Source organism: Panicum virgatum, chromosome 6K, assembly GCF_016808335.1.
Source record: "Panicum virgatum strain AP13 chromosome 6K, P.virgatum_v5, whole genome shotgun sequence".
Lineage (NCBI taxonomy): Eukaryota > Viridiplantae > Streptophyta > Magnoliopsida > Poales > Poaceae > Panicum > Panicum virgatum.
Genome location: NC_053141.1, coordinates 33837762 through 33857532, shown reverse-complemented (window position 1 = coordinate 33857532; position 19771 = coordinate 33837762). Strand labels below are relative to the sequence as shown.

General features: G+C 42.4%; 1 protein-coding gene across 1 annotated transcript; it reads left to right on the top strand.

The window, feature by feature from the left end:
• The first annotated feature begins 1281 nt into the window (after window positions 1-1281).
• On the top strand, window positions 1282-6934 carry LOC120712282 (disease resistance protein RGA5-like). The gene is made up of 2 exons (XM_039998037.1): window positions 1282-3470; window positions 6621-6934. The coding sequence occupies exons 1-2, from the start codon at window positions 1386-1388 to the stop codon at window positions 6654-6656; spliced, it is 2121 nt and encodes a 706-aa protein (XP_039853971.1). The 5' UTR covers window positions 1282-1385; the 3' UTR covers window positions 6657-6934.
• Window positions 6935-19771: the final 12837 nt, after the last annotated feature.

Genomic DNA, 19771 nt, shown 5'->3' with positions numbered 1-19771 from the left:
AGTGTGCGCAGCGACGGGGGCCTTGAAGCCTCTGCTGAAGAAGCTTGCTGCTGCGCTGGGCGAGGAGTACATGCGTTTCAAGGGGGTGCGTGGGGAGGTCGACTCTCTCACCAAGGAGCTGGAAGTCATGCATGCGTATCTTCTGAAGATGTCGGAGGTGGAGAGCCCTGATGTGCAAGATGAAATTTGCTCCAAGGAGGTGCGGGAGCTATCATACGACATGGAGGATTGCCTTGACGAATTCCTGCTCCGTATCGGCGGCAAAGCTAATCCTCCAGACGGCCTCATCCACAAATTGAAAAACATCATCATCACCAAGCCCAGGGCTCGCCGTCAGATAGCCAAGGTGATTGAAAACCTCAAGATGCAAGTCAAGGAAATGGGCGAAAGGAATGCAAGATACAGGACACATGAGACCATATCCAAGACAAGCAATGCACGTGTGGATCGGAGAGCTCTTGCCATATTTGACAACGCGGCAAAGCTTGTTGGTTTGGATCAGCCAAAACAAGAGTTAATCGACCATTTGACAGAGGAGAATGGACTAGCTCCATCGCAGCAACCAAGAGTGATCTCTATTGTTGGACCTGGAGGTTTGGGCAAGACAACTCTTGGGAACCAAGTATATCAAGAGCTCAAGGCAGGATTTGAGTGTCATGCCTTTGTGTCAGTGTCACGAAGTCCTGACTCCATGAATGTTTTGCAGAATGTTCTATGTCAACTAAGCAACGAACATCATCCTAACATACAAGCCTGGAGCATGCAAGTACTTATCATGAAAATCAATGACGCCCTCAGGCACAAAAGGTACGCTCAGCTCAAATTGCCTTCGTTTTATTTTTCCATCAACAACTTATTACATAGGACCAGATTTAGGTCGTGGACACTTTCTTTTAAGAAGTTTTCTTTCAAAAAAAAACTTTCTTTTAAGAAGTAAACACACCAACCCTGGATGCAATCGATGTTCCTCCCAACACCATACGTAGTTATGACAACTCAAAAACCGTCTGACATATAGTTGGCAACTTTCTATGCCGATGCAATTTGTTTTACACTTTATTGTTAATTTCTAATTTCTTTCAGTTTGATTCATACTATGAGAGCAAATTCATTATGTAGCAATCCTGTTTTCTGGACCCTACGACTTCCGTCGAATTCATAGTTCAACACATGGTTTGACAGCATGCATGTAGTCCTTTGTGTCTAGAATGGCTTATTTTACCTCCTAATTTCAAATGATAGTTTGTGATTTATATAATATTTTTTAATCATAGGACAGGTACCTTATCGTGATTGATGATATATGGACCAAAGAAGCATGGGAAACAATTAACTGTGCATTATACAAAAATGATAGAGACAGCAAAATTATCACAACAACACGTATGTATGATGTAGCAAAAGCATGCTGCTCTTCAGATGGTGATTTTGTTTACGAAATGAAGCCCCTTGGTCCTGCAGACTCAAAGATGTTGTTTTTTCAGAGATTGTTTGGATCAAAAGAGAAGTGCTGCCCTGCACACCTCACAAGGATATCTAATAAGATACTAGAAAAATGTGATGGTTTACCTTTGGCTATCATTTCCATATCTGGTTTACTTGCCAGCAAAGCGCCGACGGAGGATGAATGGGGTCGAGTGCTGAATTCTATTGGCCGTGGGCTAGCAAAAAATCCAGATGTCAAAAGCATGATGCAAATATTATCACTTAGTTATTTCGACCTTCCTCGTTATCTGAAGACTTGTCTGCTGTACTTGAGTGTATTTCCAGAGGATTCAATCATTGATAAGAAGCGGTTAGTAAGGAGATGGATTGCAGAGGGATTCATTCAGAAGGAACAAGGACAAACACTTCACGATTTAGGAGAGAGGTGTTTCAATGAGCTCATCAATAGAAGCTTGATCCAAGCACGGGCACGGGACATTGATATGTACGGCGAGGTGACAGCTTGCCAGGTCCATGACACAATTCTTGACTTCATTGTATCCAAATCGGAAGAAGAGAATTTCGTTAGTGTATTGGGTGATGGTTATCAAATAACTCATGGTCCAGGTAGCATGGTCCGCCGCCTATCTGTCCATGCTAGCAGTAAAGAGAAAGCGTCCACAATGACTCGGCTGAATTTGTCTCGTGTCCGGTCAGTTACAGTGTTTGATTACTCTGTGGAACTACCTTTGTGGTCAAAGCTCAGTTTTCTTCGTGTTTTGGACTTGCATGGCTGCAGGCAGGTGAAAGGTGATCATCTTACAGATATCGGGAACTTGTTTCAGTTGAAGTACCTGAGCCTCCGTAAAACTGAAGTTTGTGAGCTGCCAGAACAGATTTGGAAACTTAAGTGTCTGGAGATACTAGACCTAAAGGAGTCAAAAGTGACAGAATTACCCGCTGGTATTGCTCAGCTCCAAGGATTAGTCTGTTTGGCTGTTGACAAGGGGGTTAAGCTTCCTGATGGAGCAGAAAGAATGACAGCCTTGGAGGATTTAGATTGTGTAGATATCTTCAAGCAGTCAGTTAACTTTCCACAAGAGTTTAGGCAGCTGAAAAATCTTAGGAATGCCGAGTTATTTCTGAGCTCTGATAATTGCAGTGTAGAAGGAAGTCACAAGGAGGAGTATATGAATGATATAGCCTCTTCACTCTGCAAACTTAGCCACCTTCTTTCTTTATCTATTGACGTTGACCCTAAAAGTAGGGAAGACTTCTCCTTGGATTCAGGTGGTGATGATGCTCCAACTGGCCTCCAGAGATTCGAAATCACGAGTCATTTCATCTCCAAGGTTCCAAACTGGGTGCGATCCCTCTCGAATCTCCGATTTCTAACACTTCATGTTAAGGAATTCGAGGTGGATGACATCATGGCGCTTGGGCTCCTGCCAGCTCTGGTGTTTCTCCGTCTGGTAGCACACAAACGGTTTCCAGGAAGAAGGGTAACAATCTGTGGCGCTGATGGGTTTCACAGCCTGCGTCACTTCGATTATGGCTGTGCCATACCAATCACATTCGAGGCTGGAGCAATGCCTATGATTGAAAAGCTTACCTTCATGTTCAGTATCTGCAAAACAGCCCTTCTAGTGAGAAATGATGAGTTCCTTTTTCCTTTTGGGGTCCGACACCTGACCAGTCTTGACAGTGTTAACTATCTGCTTCATTGGCACAGAAAAGAAATTGACGGATGGATCACTGAGAAGATGGCCCAGATGGCTCACATGAGCTGCGAGCAGCTGAAGGCAACTATTCGTGAGATGGAAGCCATAGAACAAATGTTTACGTCAGAGAAACGTATGGAGAAGGCAGCTCGTGCCCATATCACGTCACCCGAACTTACGATCAGAAGAACTGTACAGTGGAGGATATCGAACGTCAGTGGGAACAGGCTGACGTCTGCCATACTTCAACCCAGTCCGCAGATACACAAGTTAAGGGGCATCAAAGCGCAAGTTGAAGAGCAGATCAGGAACTGCCTGCTCCAGGTATTCTCGTTAATCCTCACCTCACGAGATGCACATGCACTAGATTTAAAAAAAAAATCACAAAAATCAACATCCAACTTCAAATCATGATGGTTAATAATAGCAACAGAGCACTAATCTATTCTGCTTTTTTTTCCTGAAAACATACTCACCCGTTTCCTTATGCAAATAGTCCAAAGTAACGCTTAACATATATCTAAATTGACCACATCTCCCATTATAAAACTAAACTAATCCAAGTAAACCTCCTAATAATCTTCATCTAAATTATCATCCTATAAATTTGCATGAAAGGGCTGATTTGCACACCCATAAAAATGATATAATTTAATCCACTGAATTTCATCTAAATTACTCACCTCTACCATTATTGAAACTAGCATATAAATATTAGATCTATAATGGAATAATAGAATTTAAATCGGCTTAAGTGCGCCTGCGGTCATTGTACGTACGTCGGCCAAATAACACAATTGAAATGGGCTAAACCCGGTAATCCATGAGGTGTCCTTGAGAAACATGAATCATGAACTCGACATTCACAACTATTATTACAGAATCGCGCATAAGAAATAGCTGACCAATAAACACCAGAACTATATATATATATATATATATATATATATATATATATATATATATATATATATATATATATATATATACACACTATTGCATCAGAGGTTATAGATTGCAACAGTTAGGTGCTTACTGCTTACAAACTGTAACATTCTACCCACGGGCCAGTTGGACCACAATTGGAGTACCATATATGGGGTTTGGTAGCTTAAAAATAGTACTAAATGGGAAGTTGAGAGTGGGACGAGCTAAATTAAATAGCCAACTCTAGAAAATATTGCAACCTTAGGTTAAAACTTCTACGCGAAGCGATGAAAAAACCGTAAGCAGATTGCAATATGGCGTGGTCCACTTAGCGTGTAGAGTGGGCATGAACCGTTTTTCTAGGTTGAGTCATTACATTTGTTGTAACAGCCCAAATCGTGGTTGTTGGGTTGAAATTGGCCCAGCGTGCATGCTTAGAGATGGCAACGGGGCACGAACCAGCTGGGTTTTGCTTGCATATATAGACTCGTGCTTGCGAATACAAAACACGTCTTTTAAAAAAACCCGTGACCCGTCATGGGTACAAGACTTTGCCCAAAACCATGCCCGCTCGGGTCGTGGGCAACCCACGGGTCGCTCATGCCTGACAACCATGCGCCATGGTGAGGGAGGCGAGCGGGCGGAGCTGCGACTGCGAGGGAGGCGAGTGGGTGAGCTGCAATTGGGAGGGAGGTGAGCAGCTGGTGAGCTGCGACTGCGAGGGAGGCGAGCAGCGGGCGACCTGTGACGGCGAGGGAGGCGAGGGAGGGCGAGCGACCGACCTACCAATGACATTGGGGAGGGCAACCTGCGACCTGTGGCTGCAAGCGAGGGAGGGTGGTGTCAGGGGTACCGACCGCCGGTCACCGCAAGTGGCCTAGGCGCCTGGCGGCCTAGGGTCTGTGGCTGCTGGGGTTGGGTGGAGGTGGCCGGGTGGGGGAATGCGGCTGCTACGGGTGGGAGGAGGTGGATTAGGTTTAGGGTTTGGGTGGATGCTCTCTTATATACAATTTATATTGGGCCAGGCGGTTTGGGCTGTTTTGGGCTAAAATGTTGGCTAATTTGACTTTACAGATCCGTGTTCTATGTTCCCAGACCCGAACCCGCAAACCCGATGGCTTTAACTTTTTGCCCATTAACAGCCCCGAGAGTCGAGAAATTGACCAAGACCAGTGCTCTAATGAAGTAAAAACCCATTGGGTTTCGGGTACTCATTGCCAACCCTAAGGATGCTAGTGCTGGGAGCACTAGCAACAGCCAGGGAAATAGTCCCATATTACCTAGGCAAGAGGAGCTAGACCAGCTTCAATAGGTGGTCTGAGGAAGTTATTAACTCCGGTCGCAACCTTTTTGCATGAAACGAGAACAAAAGCGCAAGAGAGTTAATTAGCAGGTGTGGTTAATTCAACGTGTAGAGTGAATCTTAAACTTTTTTTCTAGGTCACGTTGTTACATTTGGTATTAGAGCCAACTTTCGTTGCATGACGGCCACATACGGGTCAGATGATGCCCGGGCATGGTGTGCATGATGCGTGTGGATCCTTTGTGGTCACGGTATGGTACATGCGTTGGCACTAGACCTACGAACGTGGCCAAGAAAGTCGATCCTAAACCTGTGTTTTAATTTGTACGGGTAAGCTAGTTCGATAGCTCGATGAGAATGTCGTGTCCTCGGGGTAAATGTGTTGTAATAGCCCAACTCGTGGCTGTCTGAAATTGGCCCAGCACATGTGCTAGTGCTGGGAGCACTAGCAGTAGCCAAGGAAATAGTCCCATATTGCCTAGGCAAGTGGAGCTAGACCAGTTTAAATAGGTGGTATGAGGAAGTTATTAACTCTGGTTACAACTTTTTCCGTGAAGTGAGGACGAAAATGCAAGAGAGTTAATTAGCAGCTGTGATTCATTCAACATGTAGAGTGGATCTTAATCGGTGGCCCGGACGTGAAGGGCCACAGCGAGAGCACAAATCCCCATGGCGGCTCGAGAGTTTACCGCATGGGGGCTGAGGCGCGCAGGCCTCCGGCGGTGTGGCTGGCACAAAGAGGTAGCAGCGGATGATGATAATTTAGAAAGTCCTACATATGCCACGCCAGATGTTGAACAGAGCTGTTAACATTTCCTTCCGAATAAAATTGCACGTCAACACTTTAAAAAAACAAGAATACCCCCTTTTGTGTTATAATATTTAGGGTCCCTGATATTTAACAAATGACATAGAGGTAAGCAATTTTGATTATTAGCTATGGCTCTATTTTCATAAATTTCTTATACTTACTCTCTCTATCAAGAGAATTGATACTATACCGTGCCTTAATTATAATAACAGAAACTGAGGGCACCCGCATGAATGAATAAGGCAACGGATACTAATAATGGGGGCACCAAGGTCATTTTATTGCGTCACTATTTTTTTAATTGCACTTCTCATAGGCTGAAGTGAGCTTGTCTCTAAAAATTACTAGCTCGTACATAAGCACATGTAACTCCTTAATATGGTCTTCCTTTTCTCCCTCACCTTTCCGTCTAACACTATTTTTCCCCATGCAGGGAAATGGCTATTGCCAATGTCGAGGCCTTTTGTGATGAGAAGGCAAGTACAATGGCCACCTCGCCATTTGACGCACTATACCACATCCTCGAATCACCGACTGCATAGGAGTCGGTGTAAGCCATTATACTGACTAATCATCAGTGGTATAGAGCTTTGCCAACTCCACCTTTTTGTCGCTGCAAGTGCGGGCGGTATAAAATTTTACCGACTGATCATCCGACCCAACATGGAGTTTTTAGTAACTGATAGTTCAACAAGATAGTTTATGTGGATAAATAAAATAAAAGTTGATCTGTGAGCAATAGTGCAATTGTGCCTCTGTGTTTCAAATGTCCATTGTATCCAGCATAAACCCAAAATTATTATCAGTGCATCAACTTTCATCTCAAGATACATCTATCATAAGAACATGGATACAGATTCAATATGAGCATACAAACGTTGACATTGATCACCCATACAAATATTAGTTGTCCAATGTTTTTCCAGAACTGTAGACAACAAGGGTTCCATATAAGCCAGCAATTACAAAAAGCATATACAACCAAATTTTCCATCACAGTAAACACCAAAAGGCGCTCAGGAGCCCCAAAAGACTTAACAGCAGAGAAGACCTAGCCTATAAGCACAGCCTAAAAAGCTACATACCAGGAACACAGCTAACACTTGACTCCTTATAAGTTATAAAGCATCCTTGGAGATCCTAGTTTTATGTCTAGGAAGTTCAGAAGAAACACAATTTCAATGAGCTGGAACTGGCAGACAAAAAAAGCATGCCCTCCCTCTGCGATTAGGCATCCTTGCTCGCACCTTGAAGGAAAAAAATTAGAAACATACAAAATCAGTATTGAGGGTCTTTTTGTTGTCAAGAATAACCACAGTGCAGCCAATGTGTCCCTTCAAATTATTCTCATCTCTTATAACATCTGTTAATGCCTTTGCGGCATGCTTGAAATTGGGGGAAATCAACCAAGAAAAAGGCATGCAAATAAACTGAGAATAATGATCAAGTGTAAAATTTATAGGCTTTATCCCCTCTCCCAAAATAAAACACACGAACACAAGCTATGAGTACACACACGAACATAAGCATGTACTAGTACGCTGAGAACTATGACGACGAATTGCCAGGACCATAATCTTTAATTCTTTATTATCTTCTTTTACACACACACACACACAAGCAATGATTACAGTTTGTTAGCTTTTGCGGTTGCGTATTCGTGCTTCATAATTAAGAAAATTTACAGGGAAAAAAACTATATATAAGAAACATACGCAAGAAAATATTGGTAACCATACCTAGCTTGTCTACAGTATAATCAAGTTTAAAACATATATTCTTTGCCAACTGCAGCTGGTCCTTCAGCAAGCTAAATATGATTGAACACTGCACATTTTGGTAGAAAATTAATTAGGGCACAGTTATACCATAAGTTACAGTTTCAGTTGTACAATCTAGTAATGCAAGAGTTACTGGGATGCAAGAGTTAATTTATGAACGTGGATGTGATCAGGACCATTGGATTGGCGATGTACAGTCAGAAGTAGTTGGGCTATTTGGGCTAAAACGGATCTTATTTCATTCCTTCTCTGTTAAATATTTTTCCTTTTTCCCTTTTTTTATTTATTGCACCATTATGAAGTAACATATGAAAATAATAATTATCCCATATACACCAACATATTTTTATATGCAATAGACTACATATAACTTTTTTAAAAAATTTTAAAATTTTAGAACTGAATTACTATTTTCTATATGTTAAATTGATTTCTACATGGTTATAAAAAATAATTCTAAATTGTACTATGAGCGATTTAATATGATACAAAAAATTGCATAAAATTTGTATTTAAAATCATATGTTCTATTCTAGTTTATATAATGGAGATAGATGAAAAATGCAATTATTTTATAGGGATAATTCAAACTGTTATCTCCAAATTATCACAATAATTACAGTAATGTCTCAGTAGGGTCAGAAAATTCTACAAATTGATATGACAACATATTTTTGTCTATGAGATTTCTATAAAAAAATTAAATAATTTTGATGAAGTGGGAATATACATTGTTTACAAAATGATACATCTCTCATATAGTTTCTTATAACTTGTCATACTTTGAGATTTGAATAGCTTATAAATTTTTTAACTCATATGCACCTCAAATTTGTACATAATCTTATATTTACCGTAATATTAGGAAATATGAAATCATATCACTATATGTTATGCAGATATAATTTTTTATTCTGTACATGGGTGGAAGAAAACAAGATATACATAAAATTTCTAGAAAACAATAATTAACATACAAAAATACCATTAAATGAAAGTTCATGATTTTAGAAAAATTCAGGAAAAAATAACCATCAAATTAAGTTTATTGAGAGAGAAATACCAATTACAAATTTTAATTTCGGATTAAAAAGAGAAAGATGAACCATACATATATTTATCATTTAAAGAGCTTTCCCCGACTAATGAATAGATGTCCAAAACATCTTATAGTAACAGATCCTTAGACCTTAAACACAAATAAATATACCGACAAATAGTCTGTTGTGAGACCTCGAATCGCCGACTAATGGTTGGTTATAATTTTTTACCGACCGATAGTTTGTCGGTAATGATAGACTTCTACCAACCCACGTGCAACGCTATTTTGGTGTTGTGGTATAGTGACGGACACCCCTTCATCACAATATGGGGCATGGGCAGTGGTCGTTGACTCGATAAGTCTTTTTATAACTCATAGCTGGGGCATGCACACATCACAGAACACAGATCGGTCACCGATCAAGGCCTACCTAGGCTAATATAATTATTCATGTGTCGCAACGTGAAAAGTTTAATTAACAGTTATAATAGATGACAGAGCAGTTATTAAACACATGTCATGTCACGATCCGGGACGTCATCTCCTGGTTTAGCACCTCCCCTGCTTCCCTCTCTCCACGAGCCTCCAGGCGGTGCGGCAACCGTTAAGGCCCCACGCGGCGGCACAGCACCACCTGTAGAGGCCTAGCCCCCGGATCTAGGCGAGATCCAGGCCACACCTTGGCGCGGGCAGCGAGCCAACCCCAGGCGGGTCCTTGCAGGGTGACCCGGGCCAAGCGGCGCGACCATGGACGAGGTGGAGCAGAAGCCCATTGAATCGATCGATAGAAGGGAATGGATGAGGTGGAGCAGCAGTTGTCCAAGCAGCAGATCAAGGACAAAGATGGCGACGGTATGCCTGCGTTCGCTAGGGCAGATCCTGACAGAGGAGGAGCTGTAGGAGATGGTGAACAAATATGGACACCGACGGTAGTGGCGCCATTGACTTCCAGGAGTTCCTGACCCTCCTGGCGCATGAGGCCAGTGGCGCCGATGAGGAAGAGCTCCATGAGATTTGCCACGTCCTCCAGAACCTCGGCGAGTGCCTCTCCGGCCTTGAGCACTGCCACCTCAACTCCACCTGCTCCAGCTCGCTCATTGCTGAGGCGGTCAGCCGCGTGTTAGCCGACCTATAGATTCGTGCGACGAACCTGACGTCCTCGCAGGATTTGCTAGCTGAGGTGGAGGGTGAGGGAGAGGTTGAGGTGACTTGGAGAGTTAATATGGAGAGGCTGTTGGTTCCACTACATTTAGCTGAGATTTTTAGCTAGTCTTTTGGAGAGTCAATAAAAATAAAATTTTTTATTTTTTGATCTAGTTTTTTACCTCTTCATTTAGCTGGGATTTTTAGCTAGTCTTTTGGAGATGCTCTAACCAAGCAAAGGATTGCTGAACCGAAGTAGCGAACTATGTCTTCCGTCGATCTGACCCACCTTCATTTTTTGCTTCTTCTAATTTGGATTGATCTGATCTGCTGGCTGCGGCTGGTGGCTTCATTTTTTGCTTCCTCTAATTTGGATTTTTAGCGAGCTAGGCCTGTTCTGTTGGCTGCGGCCAGTGGCTGGCGCTGGTTTGTTGTGAGAGAAAATTACTATTGGCTGGCCGGTGGCTGATGCTGGTTTGGTGTGAGAGAAAAATATTATTGGTTGGCTGGAGAAGCAGTCAGCAAAACAGAATTGGTGGATTGATTTGGGGATGCAACCACATAGAGTTCTTTTTTGGGAGTGTCTATCCCCTCACTTGAGTGAAATATCACCTCTTCTCACTCGATTTTTTGCACCACTGGATTAAAATCCAACGGCTCTCCTTCATCTTCTATCTCTACTTCATCTTCTACCTCCAGCCTTCCAGCCCTTTCAGCGCCGGCCCGCCACCTGCAGCCACCCCTTCAGTGCGGGCGAGCTAGGGCTGCGCTGACCCCTCCCGCCGCCGCTCAGTCCCCCCTCCCCCGCCCCCAACAACCCTAACCTTGCCGGAGTTGGAGATGAAGGTGTACATGGGGAAGAAGAAATTTCGAGTGAGCAGAGTCTCCAAATCACTCGAATGAGGTAAGCTTTACCCTTTTTTGCCTTTCCTTTTTCCGATGGATTTAGAGAAATTGACTGTTGGTTTGTTTCTAAGAAATTTTTGGAATTGATATACTTCAACTTCATTGCACGTCTGAAATTGATTAAGAGCCATGTGCCCCGATATTTTGTAGGGAAAAATTCCATGTATGGCTGTAATTAGGAGTTCCCAAAAATTTTCCAGCGCTACAATAACTTTGAATGTTTGACCACTAATTAGGAGTATTAAATATAGATAACTGACAAAACCCATTCAATAACCCCTAGGTGAAATTGCGTGACGAATCTTTTAAGCCTAATTGGACCATAATTAGACAATATCATGCTACAATAAATAACCTTTAATGATGGATTAATTAGGCTTAATAAATTCATCTGGTGATTTTCCGTCTGTCCATATAATTAGTTTTATAATTATATTATATTTAGTCCTTCTAATCTTTAATTAAAAATTGCTACAGTGAATTTCATACAAATGTTTTCATGATCTAAACACGAAATGGTAGTCTCTTCCGTACATGAAAATTTCACACTCCCTTCCTTGACTCCACTGTTGCATTTGTCAGACCATCCCATTATTAGAGTTGCCGGTGGCATGAGAGAAATAGCCGGCCTTGTTTAGTTTTGAAAAAAATTTGGACAAAAATGTCACATCGAATATTTCAACACATGTATGGAGTATTAAATGTGGACAAAAGAAAAAACTAATTGCACAGTTCACGTGTAATTTGCGAGACACATATATGATTTGACAATGTGGCACTACAGTAAATTTTTGCTAATGACAGATTAATTAGATTTAATGAATTCATTTCGCAGTTTATAGCGGAATCTGTAATTTGTTTTTTTATTAGTATACGTTTAATACTTCAAATGTGTATCCATATACTTCAAAAATATTACACCCAAAGAACTTAACACCCATCGGAATCCCCTACGCCTCAGTATGGGCATTCGGTAAATACCTGTCACACCTGGTTTAAAGAATAAAACCGAATGCATAACTATATATATGCCAGGATCAAGTTTCATACATATAGATATTATAAGTGAATAATCAGTAACAGTATCACGAAAAAAAAACTAAAAGACTATCAAAGTTATACAGCTTATCCTAAAAACGGAGACTCTAAACTTCACAGGCAATCGACTGGGGCTGCGTATGCCTAGACTTCATAAACCTTCTCCTTCTGAGCAGCAGTAAGCAAGGGTGATTACACTTATAGTTGGTACTCAGCAAGGCCACAAGAAATAAACGGAATATGATTTAAATCCATCTTCAAGATAAATTAATCATGTGAGGGTCCAAGCCGCTCTTTACCATGAGCACGGCTGATATATCAGTTTTACACTCTACAAAGGTTGTACACTTTCACCACAATTCACGTAAAAGTTTCGAAGAACTTTGAATCCAACCACGCATGTGCTACTTAGGCACAATATCACACTTTCTGAGGTGTGATTGCATAGATACGCTACGAGGCCTTTACAAAGATTCCCTAACATGTGACAACCCGCTAAGATTTCAATCCAAAGTGGTCATAACACTTCCTAATAACGTGGTACCTTATCAAAGGACCAACATTGCCCCAAGAGGACCAAGCTATACCCCATCGATGCATCCCCTCTTGCCCTTTCGGTAAGATTGTCACAAGCTAGAGTTTCTAATTAATTAGCCAAGACCAGAGCCATACAGTATTGTGGTTGTACTGTTTTCTTGGGTGGTTCTCTATATTCCAATTAATTCATAGTATTCTCATAAATAAGCATAGATAGAAGGGTGGTAAGGGTCACTTGCCTTTCTCCAACAAAAAGCTACCCTTACTGCTCTTCAGCTCTTGCTCTCTTAGAAAACTTGATTCTTCAATCTTCGAACATCGATTCTTCAACTCAAAGCAATCATCGAGCAAACATACAAAGAAACAAACAAAAACCACTAAGAACAGTACACCAATCATATAAAAGCATTAAAAGGTTGTACCAAAGGATCGAGCCCGCTGCTACAATTACGAGGGCGCAAGAAACGCGGAAAACGGAGCTAAAACGGTGATTCCATGGGAAAACAAGGCTGCAGGGACCTAAACACGATTAACTATAGACTTCAGGGACTAAAACAAAAGAAAAAGGATTGGCTTGTAAATACTTTTCAATTAGCATGGATCGCGGGTTGATTTTCCAGACAACTGAAGGGCTCTTTTGCAAAAACGGCCATGGTTGACCGGTATATGGCTGGTTTGACTCGGGCTAGATTAGATCTTGACTGTCGGATCACGATCGAGCGGCTTAGAACAAATCGGGGCGGAGCGGCGGCGGCATTGTCGATGGCTGGCGGCGGCGCACGGCGGCGGGCGGCAGTGAGCTTACCGGACTTCACCGTTTTCGGTGTTTCGGGCTTGGTTTTGGCTCTAGTTTGGACGGGGAGAAAGCGCACACGACGGCGAACGCAACTACGGGATCTGGGAGGCGAGTTGGAGACTGGAAAGGGGTGCGCGGCGGTGAGAGGCTGCGATGACACAACGGTGAGCGATTCCGCACGGAGAGAAACAGGAGAGGGGAAAAGGAAGGTGGTGCAGCATTGCTCACCCTTCGGTGGAGCTTCGGGAACACGCGGGCGGCGAAGAGCGGCGGCGAAGAGGTGGTTCGGCAGCAGCCCGAGCTCGACGAGCTCCAATGGCGGCGGCATGGCTAGGGTTTCGCGAAAGGCGGCGGCTGTGGCTCGAAGGGGTCTAGTGGGTTCATGTGGCGCTTAAATAGATGCGGGAGGAGTCTTTGGCATGTACGCCAAGGTGGCGGGGCGCCGTAGCGCAGCCGGACTCGGCGCAACCCGAGTCCCGGTCGGACTTGAGGTGGGAGATGGCCCTAACAGACCCCACCTGTCAGCGGCGCGGGAGAGAGAGAGAGAGGTGGCCGGGTTGGGCTAGGATAACGGTTTTGGGCCGGCTGCTGGGTTGGGCTGCGGGAGAAAAAGAAAAAAGGGAGAAGGGAGAGATTGGGCTTGTTGACTACCAAAATTGGCAAGGACCGGTCTGACCGGTATGTTCAGGCGGTCTGACCGGTCGACGCGTATGTAGCTGGTCTGGCGTGACTAACCGGTCTGACCGGTGGGTCTGTCCGGTCTAACCGGTCTGTCCGAGTACAACTAGAGATTATCATAGATCTAGATCTTGTAATAGGATTTCTTGCGGGGTAAGTCCACCCACCCTATAAATATAAAGGGTTACGGCCGATTGAGGCATCCAATCGATCAAAATACAAAACAAATCTACTATTTCATTGCCTTTACTTTTATCTCTCAACCCTAGCTTTCCAAACCCATTATTCTCTGTTCTTCCTTCATCCCCGCGATGTCTGAAGGCGTTCTAGATGGCCTGCTGATCCTAGAACAACCCTACGTGCGCCTGCCCTGATGGGGTCCCTCCCGAGCTAGCATTCATCGGATCTCGCAGTCTCACCCCGGTGACCGGTCTGACCGGTCTAACCGCCCTACACAGGAGGCGCTGCATCGAGCTCCTCCTCATGCCGCGCAACCGTGTGCAATCGTGTGTTGGCCCTAGACAGGCGCCAACATATTTTGGCGACTCCGCTGGGGAAAAAAGATCTTGGTTAACAAAAACCGATCTAATCTACCTCAAGAAGATGGGATCAACTGCCAACGTCGACACGGAGAACATCATCCCGACAACTGAGGAGCATCTTCCTGAAGATATTCGCCAATTGCTGGAGGAGCGCAAGAAGAAGCACGATGAAGAAGATCTGAAAGTGGCACTTGCAAGCATCAAGGTTGATCGACGTGGCAAGGTCACCAAGATCAAGGAGATCGACTTCACCTCCACTTCTGCGGATGCATCTGAGGTAACACCCCCCGTAAGTGAAACATCTACTGGTGTTACCATGGAGAAATCAAAAATTTGTTCGCTGAGCGAGATGTGCGATTAGTTGATTTAAATACTGAAAAGATGAAGATATTAGCCGGTAAACAACCAGTAATTGATGACACATCTCCTGTTTCTACTGTTGAATCTATTGACATTCCTGTCTCTCAACCATCGGTAACTTTACCGACGAGTCAACTGCCGTATGGAATGACGATGAATTACTTCAGTGGTCAAACAGTAACGTCAACAAATGCGTTGGTGGCTCAGCAAACATATTCTGATCCACTTACAAGCGTTCATGGTTCAGTTGACTTTTGCCGAACGTATGAGTTGGAAAATTCTACACCACCATATTCTACTCATACTTATAACATGCCACCAGTACCCCCCAGAGGTACAATGCCACAATTCAGTCCTATCATAGACGAGATGTTTGACCGATACGTGCAACGATGGTAAAACAGGCAGCAACCGGTCAGACAGACCCAACAAACTGGTCAGACCGGTGCACCTCAATCGGTCAGACCGGTTGTATCGACCGGTCAGACCGGTTCCCCCGGTCATGTGACATCAAACCAGCAGATCGTGTCTACCTCCACATAGCCAAATTCATCAATTAATCTTGAGAAATTTCTTGCTGAATGTAAGAATGATCTGGCTAAGATGATCAAAGAAAGCCTTGGGGTAGAGGTTAAAGGCAAAACTTTATCTTACCAAAAGTCGTATCCTATATCTTTTGATACGGTTATATATCCTACTAGTTTTAGATTGCCTGAATTTGTGAAGTTTAATGGAGATGATAGTAAAAGTACTTTCGAGCATGTTAGCCAATATCTTGCACAATTAGGAGAAGCTAGTTCTATAAACGAATTGAAAGTTTGTTTGCTTTCTTTATCTTTAAACGGAACAGCTTTCTCTTGGTTTAGTTCTTTGGCTCCTAACTCCATTACTTCATGGGAACAATTAGAGCAAAAGTTTCACGATCACTTCTTTTCTGGAAGTTATGAGCTTAAATTGTCCCATTTAACATCGATTAAGCAAATGCGCGATGAATCTGTTAATGATTACATTAGAAGATTCTGTGATACAAAAAATCGATGCTTTAATGTAAATCTTGCCGAAAAGGATCTAGCGGATCTGGCTTTTAATGGCTTAAGATCTCACATTAAAGAAAAATTAGAGGGCAATGACTTTTTTGCGGTTAATCAAGTGCATAAAAGAGCTTTGGCTGCGGAAAGCCAAAGCAAAGAATTGCAAGAAAGTCATAGGCATCATCATCCAAATACTCATGCTCTTGAGTATCATTTAGATTCTTTGGACAATGAGTCTAAAGATGTTTATGCTGCTGAATTTCTGTGGTCGCCCAATGATAAACCAAGTACTTGTGCTTCTTTAAAGCCGATTTCTAAAAATCAGCATGATGAGGTTAAGTATACTTTTGATGTGTCAAAGTGTGATAGAATCTTTGATGAGTTAGCAAGACTTGGAAAGATTAAGTTCTCTCACACAATTCCGCCGGTAGATGAGTTGAAAAGGCGTACTTATTGTAAATTACATAATACTTTTTCTCATGCTACCAATGATTGCAATGTTTTTCGTAGACAAATACAATCGGCCATAAATGAAGGATGATTAGTTATATCTGCAATGCAAGTTGATCAGAATGCTTTTCCAAAGCATGCACATGTGCTTGAATTGGAGAATCCAAAGGTTTTAATTCGGCCAAGCCAAGCCGAATCAACTAAGGGAAAAAATGTGGTCATTGGAGAAGAAAGACCTAGGAGAAAGGTGCTGCAGAGCAAGACTCCTCGAGCTTCAACGAAGACATCAACACTCATGGGGCAACGCAAAGAAAAGAAGACTGGCAGCAATCTGACCGGTCAGACCGGTACGTCGAGCGGTCTGACCGGTCCCAAGACCGGTCTGACCGGTGCTTCCAGTGATTCTGGAAATTCCTCCACGGCCAAATTTAAAACAAGGCCGAGCTTCAAAGAGCTCCTGGCCAAATATGAGAAGGAGGGAGCTGTCCAGAAGCAGAAGGAATGACCAGATAAAGCCAAAGGTTCCAAATCAACGTCAACATCTAGTGAGCAATCGGATTCTCGCCTAGGTCAAGGTAATTGTGTTGTTACGCTGAATTCTGAGCCGATTGCTCCATGGTTCTGGTCATATTCTTGTTATTATACACCTTTGGATTATAGTAGGATGTATATGCAACTATATTATATTCAATATCCTTCTATGTATCCAAATTGTATTCCACAAAGACCGATTAGCAATAATCTGGTCGGAAAAGACCTTAATTGCAGCAAAGAGGGTGAGAAGAACGTGAAAAAAGATTCAAAGTACCTACAGCCGAGGTGGTGTCCCTCAGGTTTATCTCACACTCAAAAGAGAAGGTTGCAACGTTTGCGCAATCAAGAGAAGATGGAGCAACAAGTGGAGGCTCAGCCAACAAAGCTAATAGCCATGAAGAAGGTTTGGAGGCCAAAGCAAATTATTTCATCAACTTGAAGAAAAGCAAGACATGGCCGATAATTTTTATCGCCCTTAGCACAAAAAAATGACTGGTGCATTAGTAATCATCGCCCTTAGACAATTTTGATCCAGAAGAGTGTTCTTTGACACGCAAGCTTTACCAAAGAACAGGGGTGCATATGTTGATGACCAAAATTGGCAAGGACTGGTCTGACCGGTATATTCAGGCGGTCTGACCGGTCGACGCGAATGTAGCTGGTCTGGCGTGACCAACCGGTCTGACCGGTGGGTCTGACCGGTCCAAGCAGAGTCCGAGTACAACTAGAGATTATCATAGATCTAGATTTTGTAATATGATTTCTTGCTGGGCAAGTCCACCCACCCTATAAATATAAAGGGTCACGGCCGATTGAGGCATCCAATCAATCAAAATACAAAACAAATCTACTATTTCATTGTCTTTACTTTTATCTCTCAACCCTAGCTTTTCCAACCCCATTATCCTCTGTTCTTCCTTCGTCCCCATGACGTCTGAAGGTGTTCTAGGTGGCCTGCCGATCCTAGAACAACCCTACGTACGCCTGCCCTGATGGGGTCCCTCCCGGGCTAGCATTCGTCGGATCTCGCCGTCTCACCCCGGTGACCGGTCTGACTAGTCCCTCTGACCGGTCTAACCGCCCTACGCAGGAGGCGCTGCATTGAGCTCCTCCTCGCGCCGTGCGACCGTGCGCAATCGTGTGTTGTCCCTAGACAGGCGCCAATAGGGCTGGGCTGAAAGGGAGAAAGGGGAGAGAGAAGGGATAGTTTTGTTTTTCTTTTCTTTTTGAAATAAAGGGATTCAAACACATTCATTTGAATTTAAATTTGGAGAATTTAAATTCAACTGAACCCAAACAATAAAACAAATGCAATTCAGCATGAATGCATAACAAACAAAACGACCTCATTTAATTTAGAAGACAACTAATTATTTTTTGTACTAAATTCCCTGAAAAGAAAATAAATGTTGGGAAAATTTTAAAAAATTATGAGAAAATTGTTGTTTTATTTTAAATTTTAATCACATCCTGAAATTAAAAATTTCAGGGTGTGACAATACCGAACCGATCAGTTCGGTTCTTCGGTGCCATTGCAAATTTGGTTCCTCAGAAATTGGTACCGATCAGTTCCTAAAAAAACTTGGTACCGAGAAAATTCGGTATCGGTAAATTCGGTTCGGTTTTGGCATTTACCGAATAGTACCGAACTGGTCACAGAGAGGATGTAATTGCGGGTTCGAAGACTAATTTCAACATCATTCATAGACAATAATCGTGCAAAATATAAATACATATAAAATTCCACGTGAATAAGTGTGAGGTCCAAAATACGTAATATAGTAGTCTACAATAGTACAATCAATAATATAACAACTCTCAAACTTATCACATTTCATGTAAGTTCGGTACATTCGGTAAACTCGGTTCGGTTTCGGTATTTACCCCGGTAATTCGGTTCCTGAAAACTCGGAACCAAAATAGGAACCGAATATTTCGGTTTCGGTAATTTCAGTTTGGTTCTCGGTAATTTCGGTAATGTTATTTTCTCGGTACCGCATTGCCATTAGCATGAGTTCTAGTGTTCTTGATAATTTTTTAATTTCTTTCTTGTTTTGCTACTCTCCTTTTAAGTTGTTCCTCGCTCTTATCTGAAGTGGAGCAAGGAAGAATAATCAGATTTCTCTACAGCTGATGAAGTGTGGAAAGGATGCAGGTTCACAGGTGAACAAGAACAAGAAGCATTTTTGTCAAATAGTAGAAGTATTTTCAGTACTTCCAATATTAATTACTAGAAGCATTTTATTACTTTCTAGTGGGCAAATACATCACTTAGAGATGCATTTTAGTACTTTTCAGTAGGCAACATCAAATGCTAGAAGCATTTTCAGAACTAGGTAATAATATTGGCAATATACTTTAAAGTTTTCAACCTCTAGTGCTTTCCTCTAACTATGTTATTTTCTTAAAAGCAGTGCAAGTCATGGCATGGTTAGGAAGGAAAGGAAATAGGCATTTGCGGTAATGTTATTTGCTTGTATATTTACTCTAATTTTGCTTCAAATTGATTTGTTTTTATTTGCTTGTGCATTTATTCTAAATTACTTCAGAGTTTATTATGATATGCTTTCAACTTTTAAAATAAGTGTTTTTGGAACTATATGAGAAAAATATCATCAAAACATATTGAAATTTGATCTTGTTTTGATATTTTTGTTGGGGGCAACTCAATGGTGCAATCAGATTTTAATTTTGTTGCGAGGTCGTAAAATTACTACATTTTTAAACATCAGATTAATTTGCCATT

Bases quoted from the DNA above. Each gene is read 5' to 3' on its own strand.
- LOC120712282 (XM_039998037.1), top strand. From the start codon at position 1,386: ATGTATGATGTAGCAAAAGCATGCTGCTCTTCAGATGGTGATTTTGTT. The intron at 3,471-6,620 runs GTATTCTCGTTA...TTCCCCATGCAG, and splicing joins TCAGGAACTGCCTGCTCCAG to GGAAATGGCTATTGCCAATG.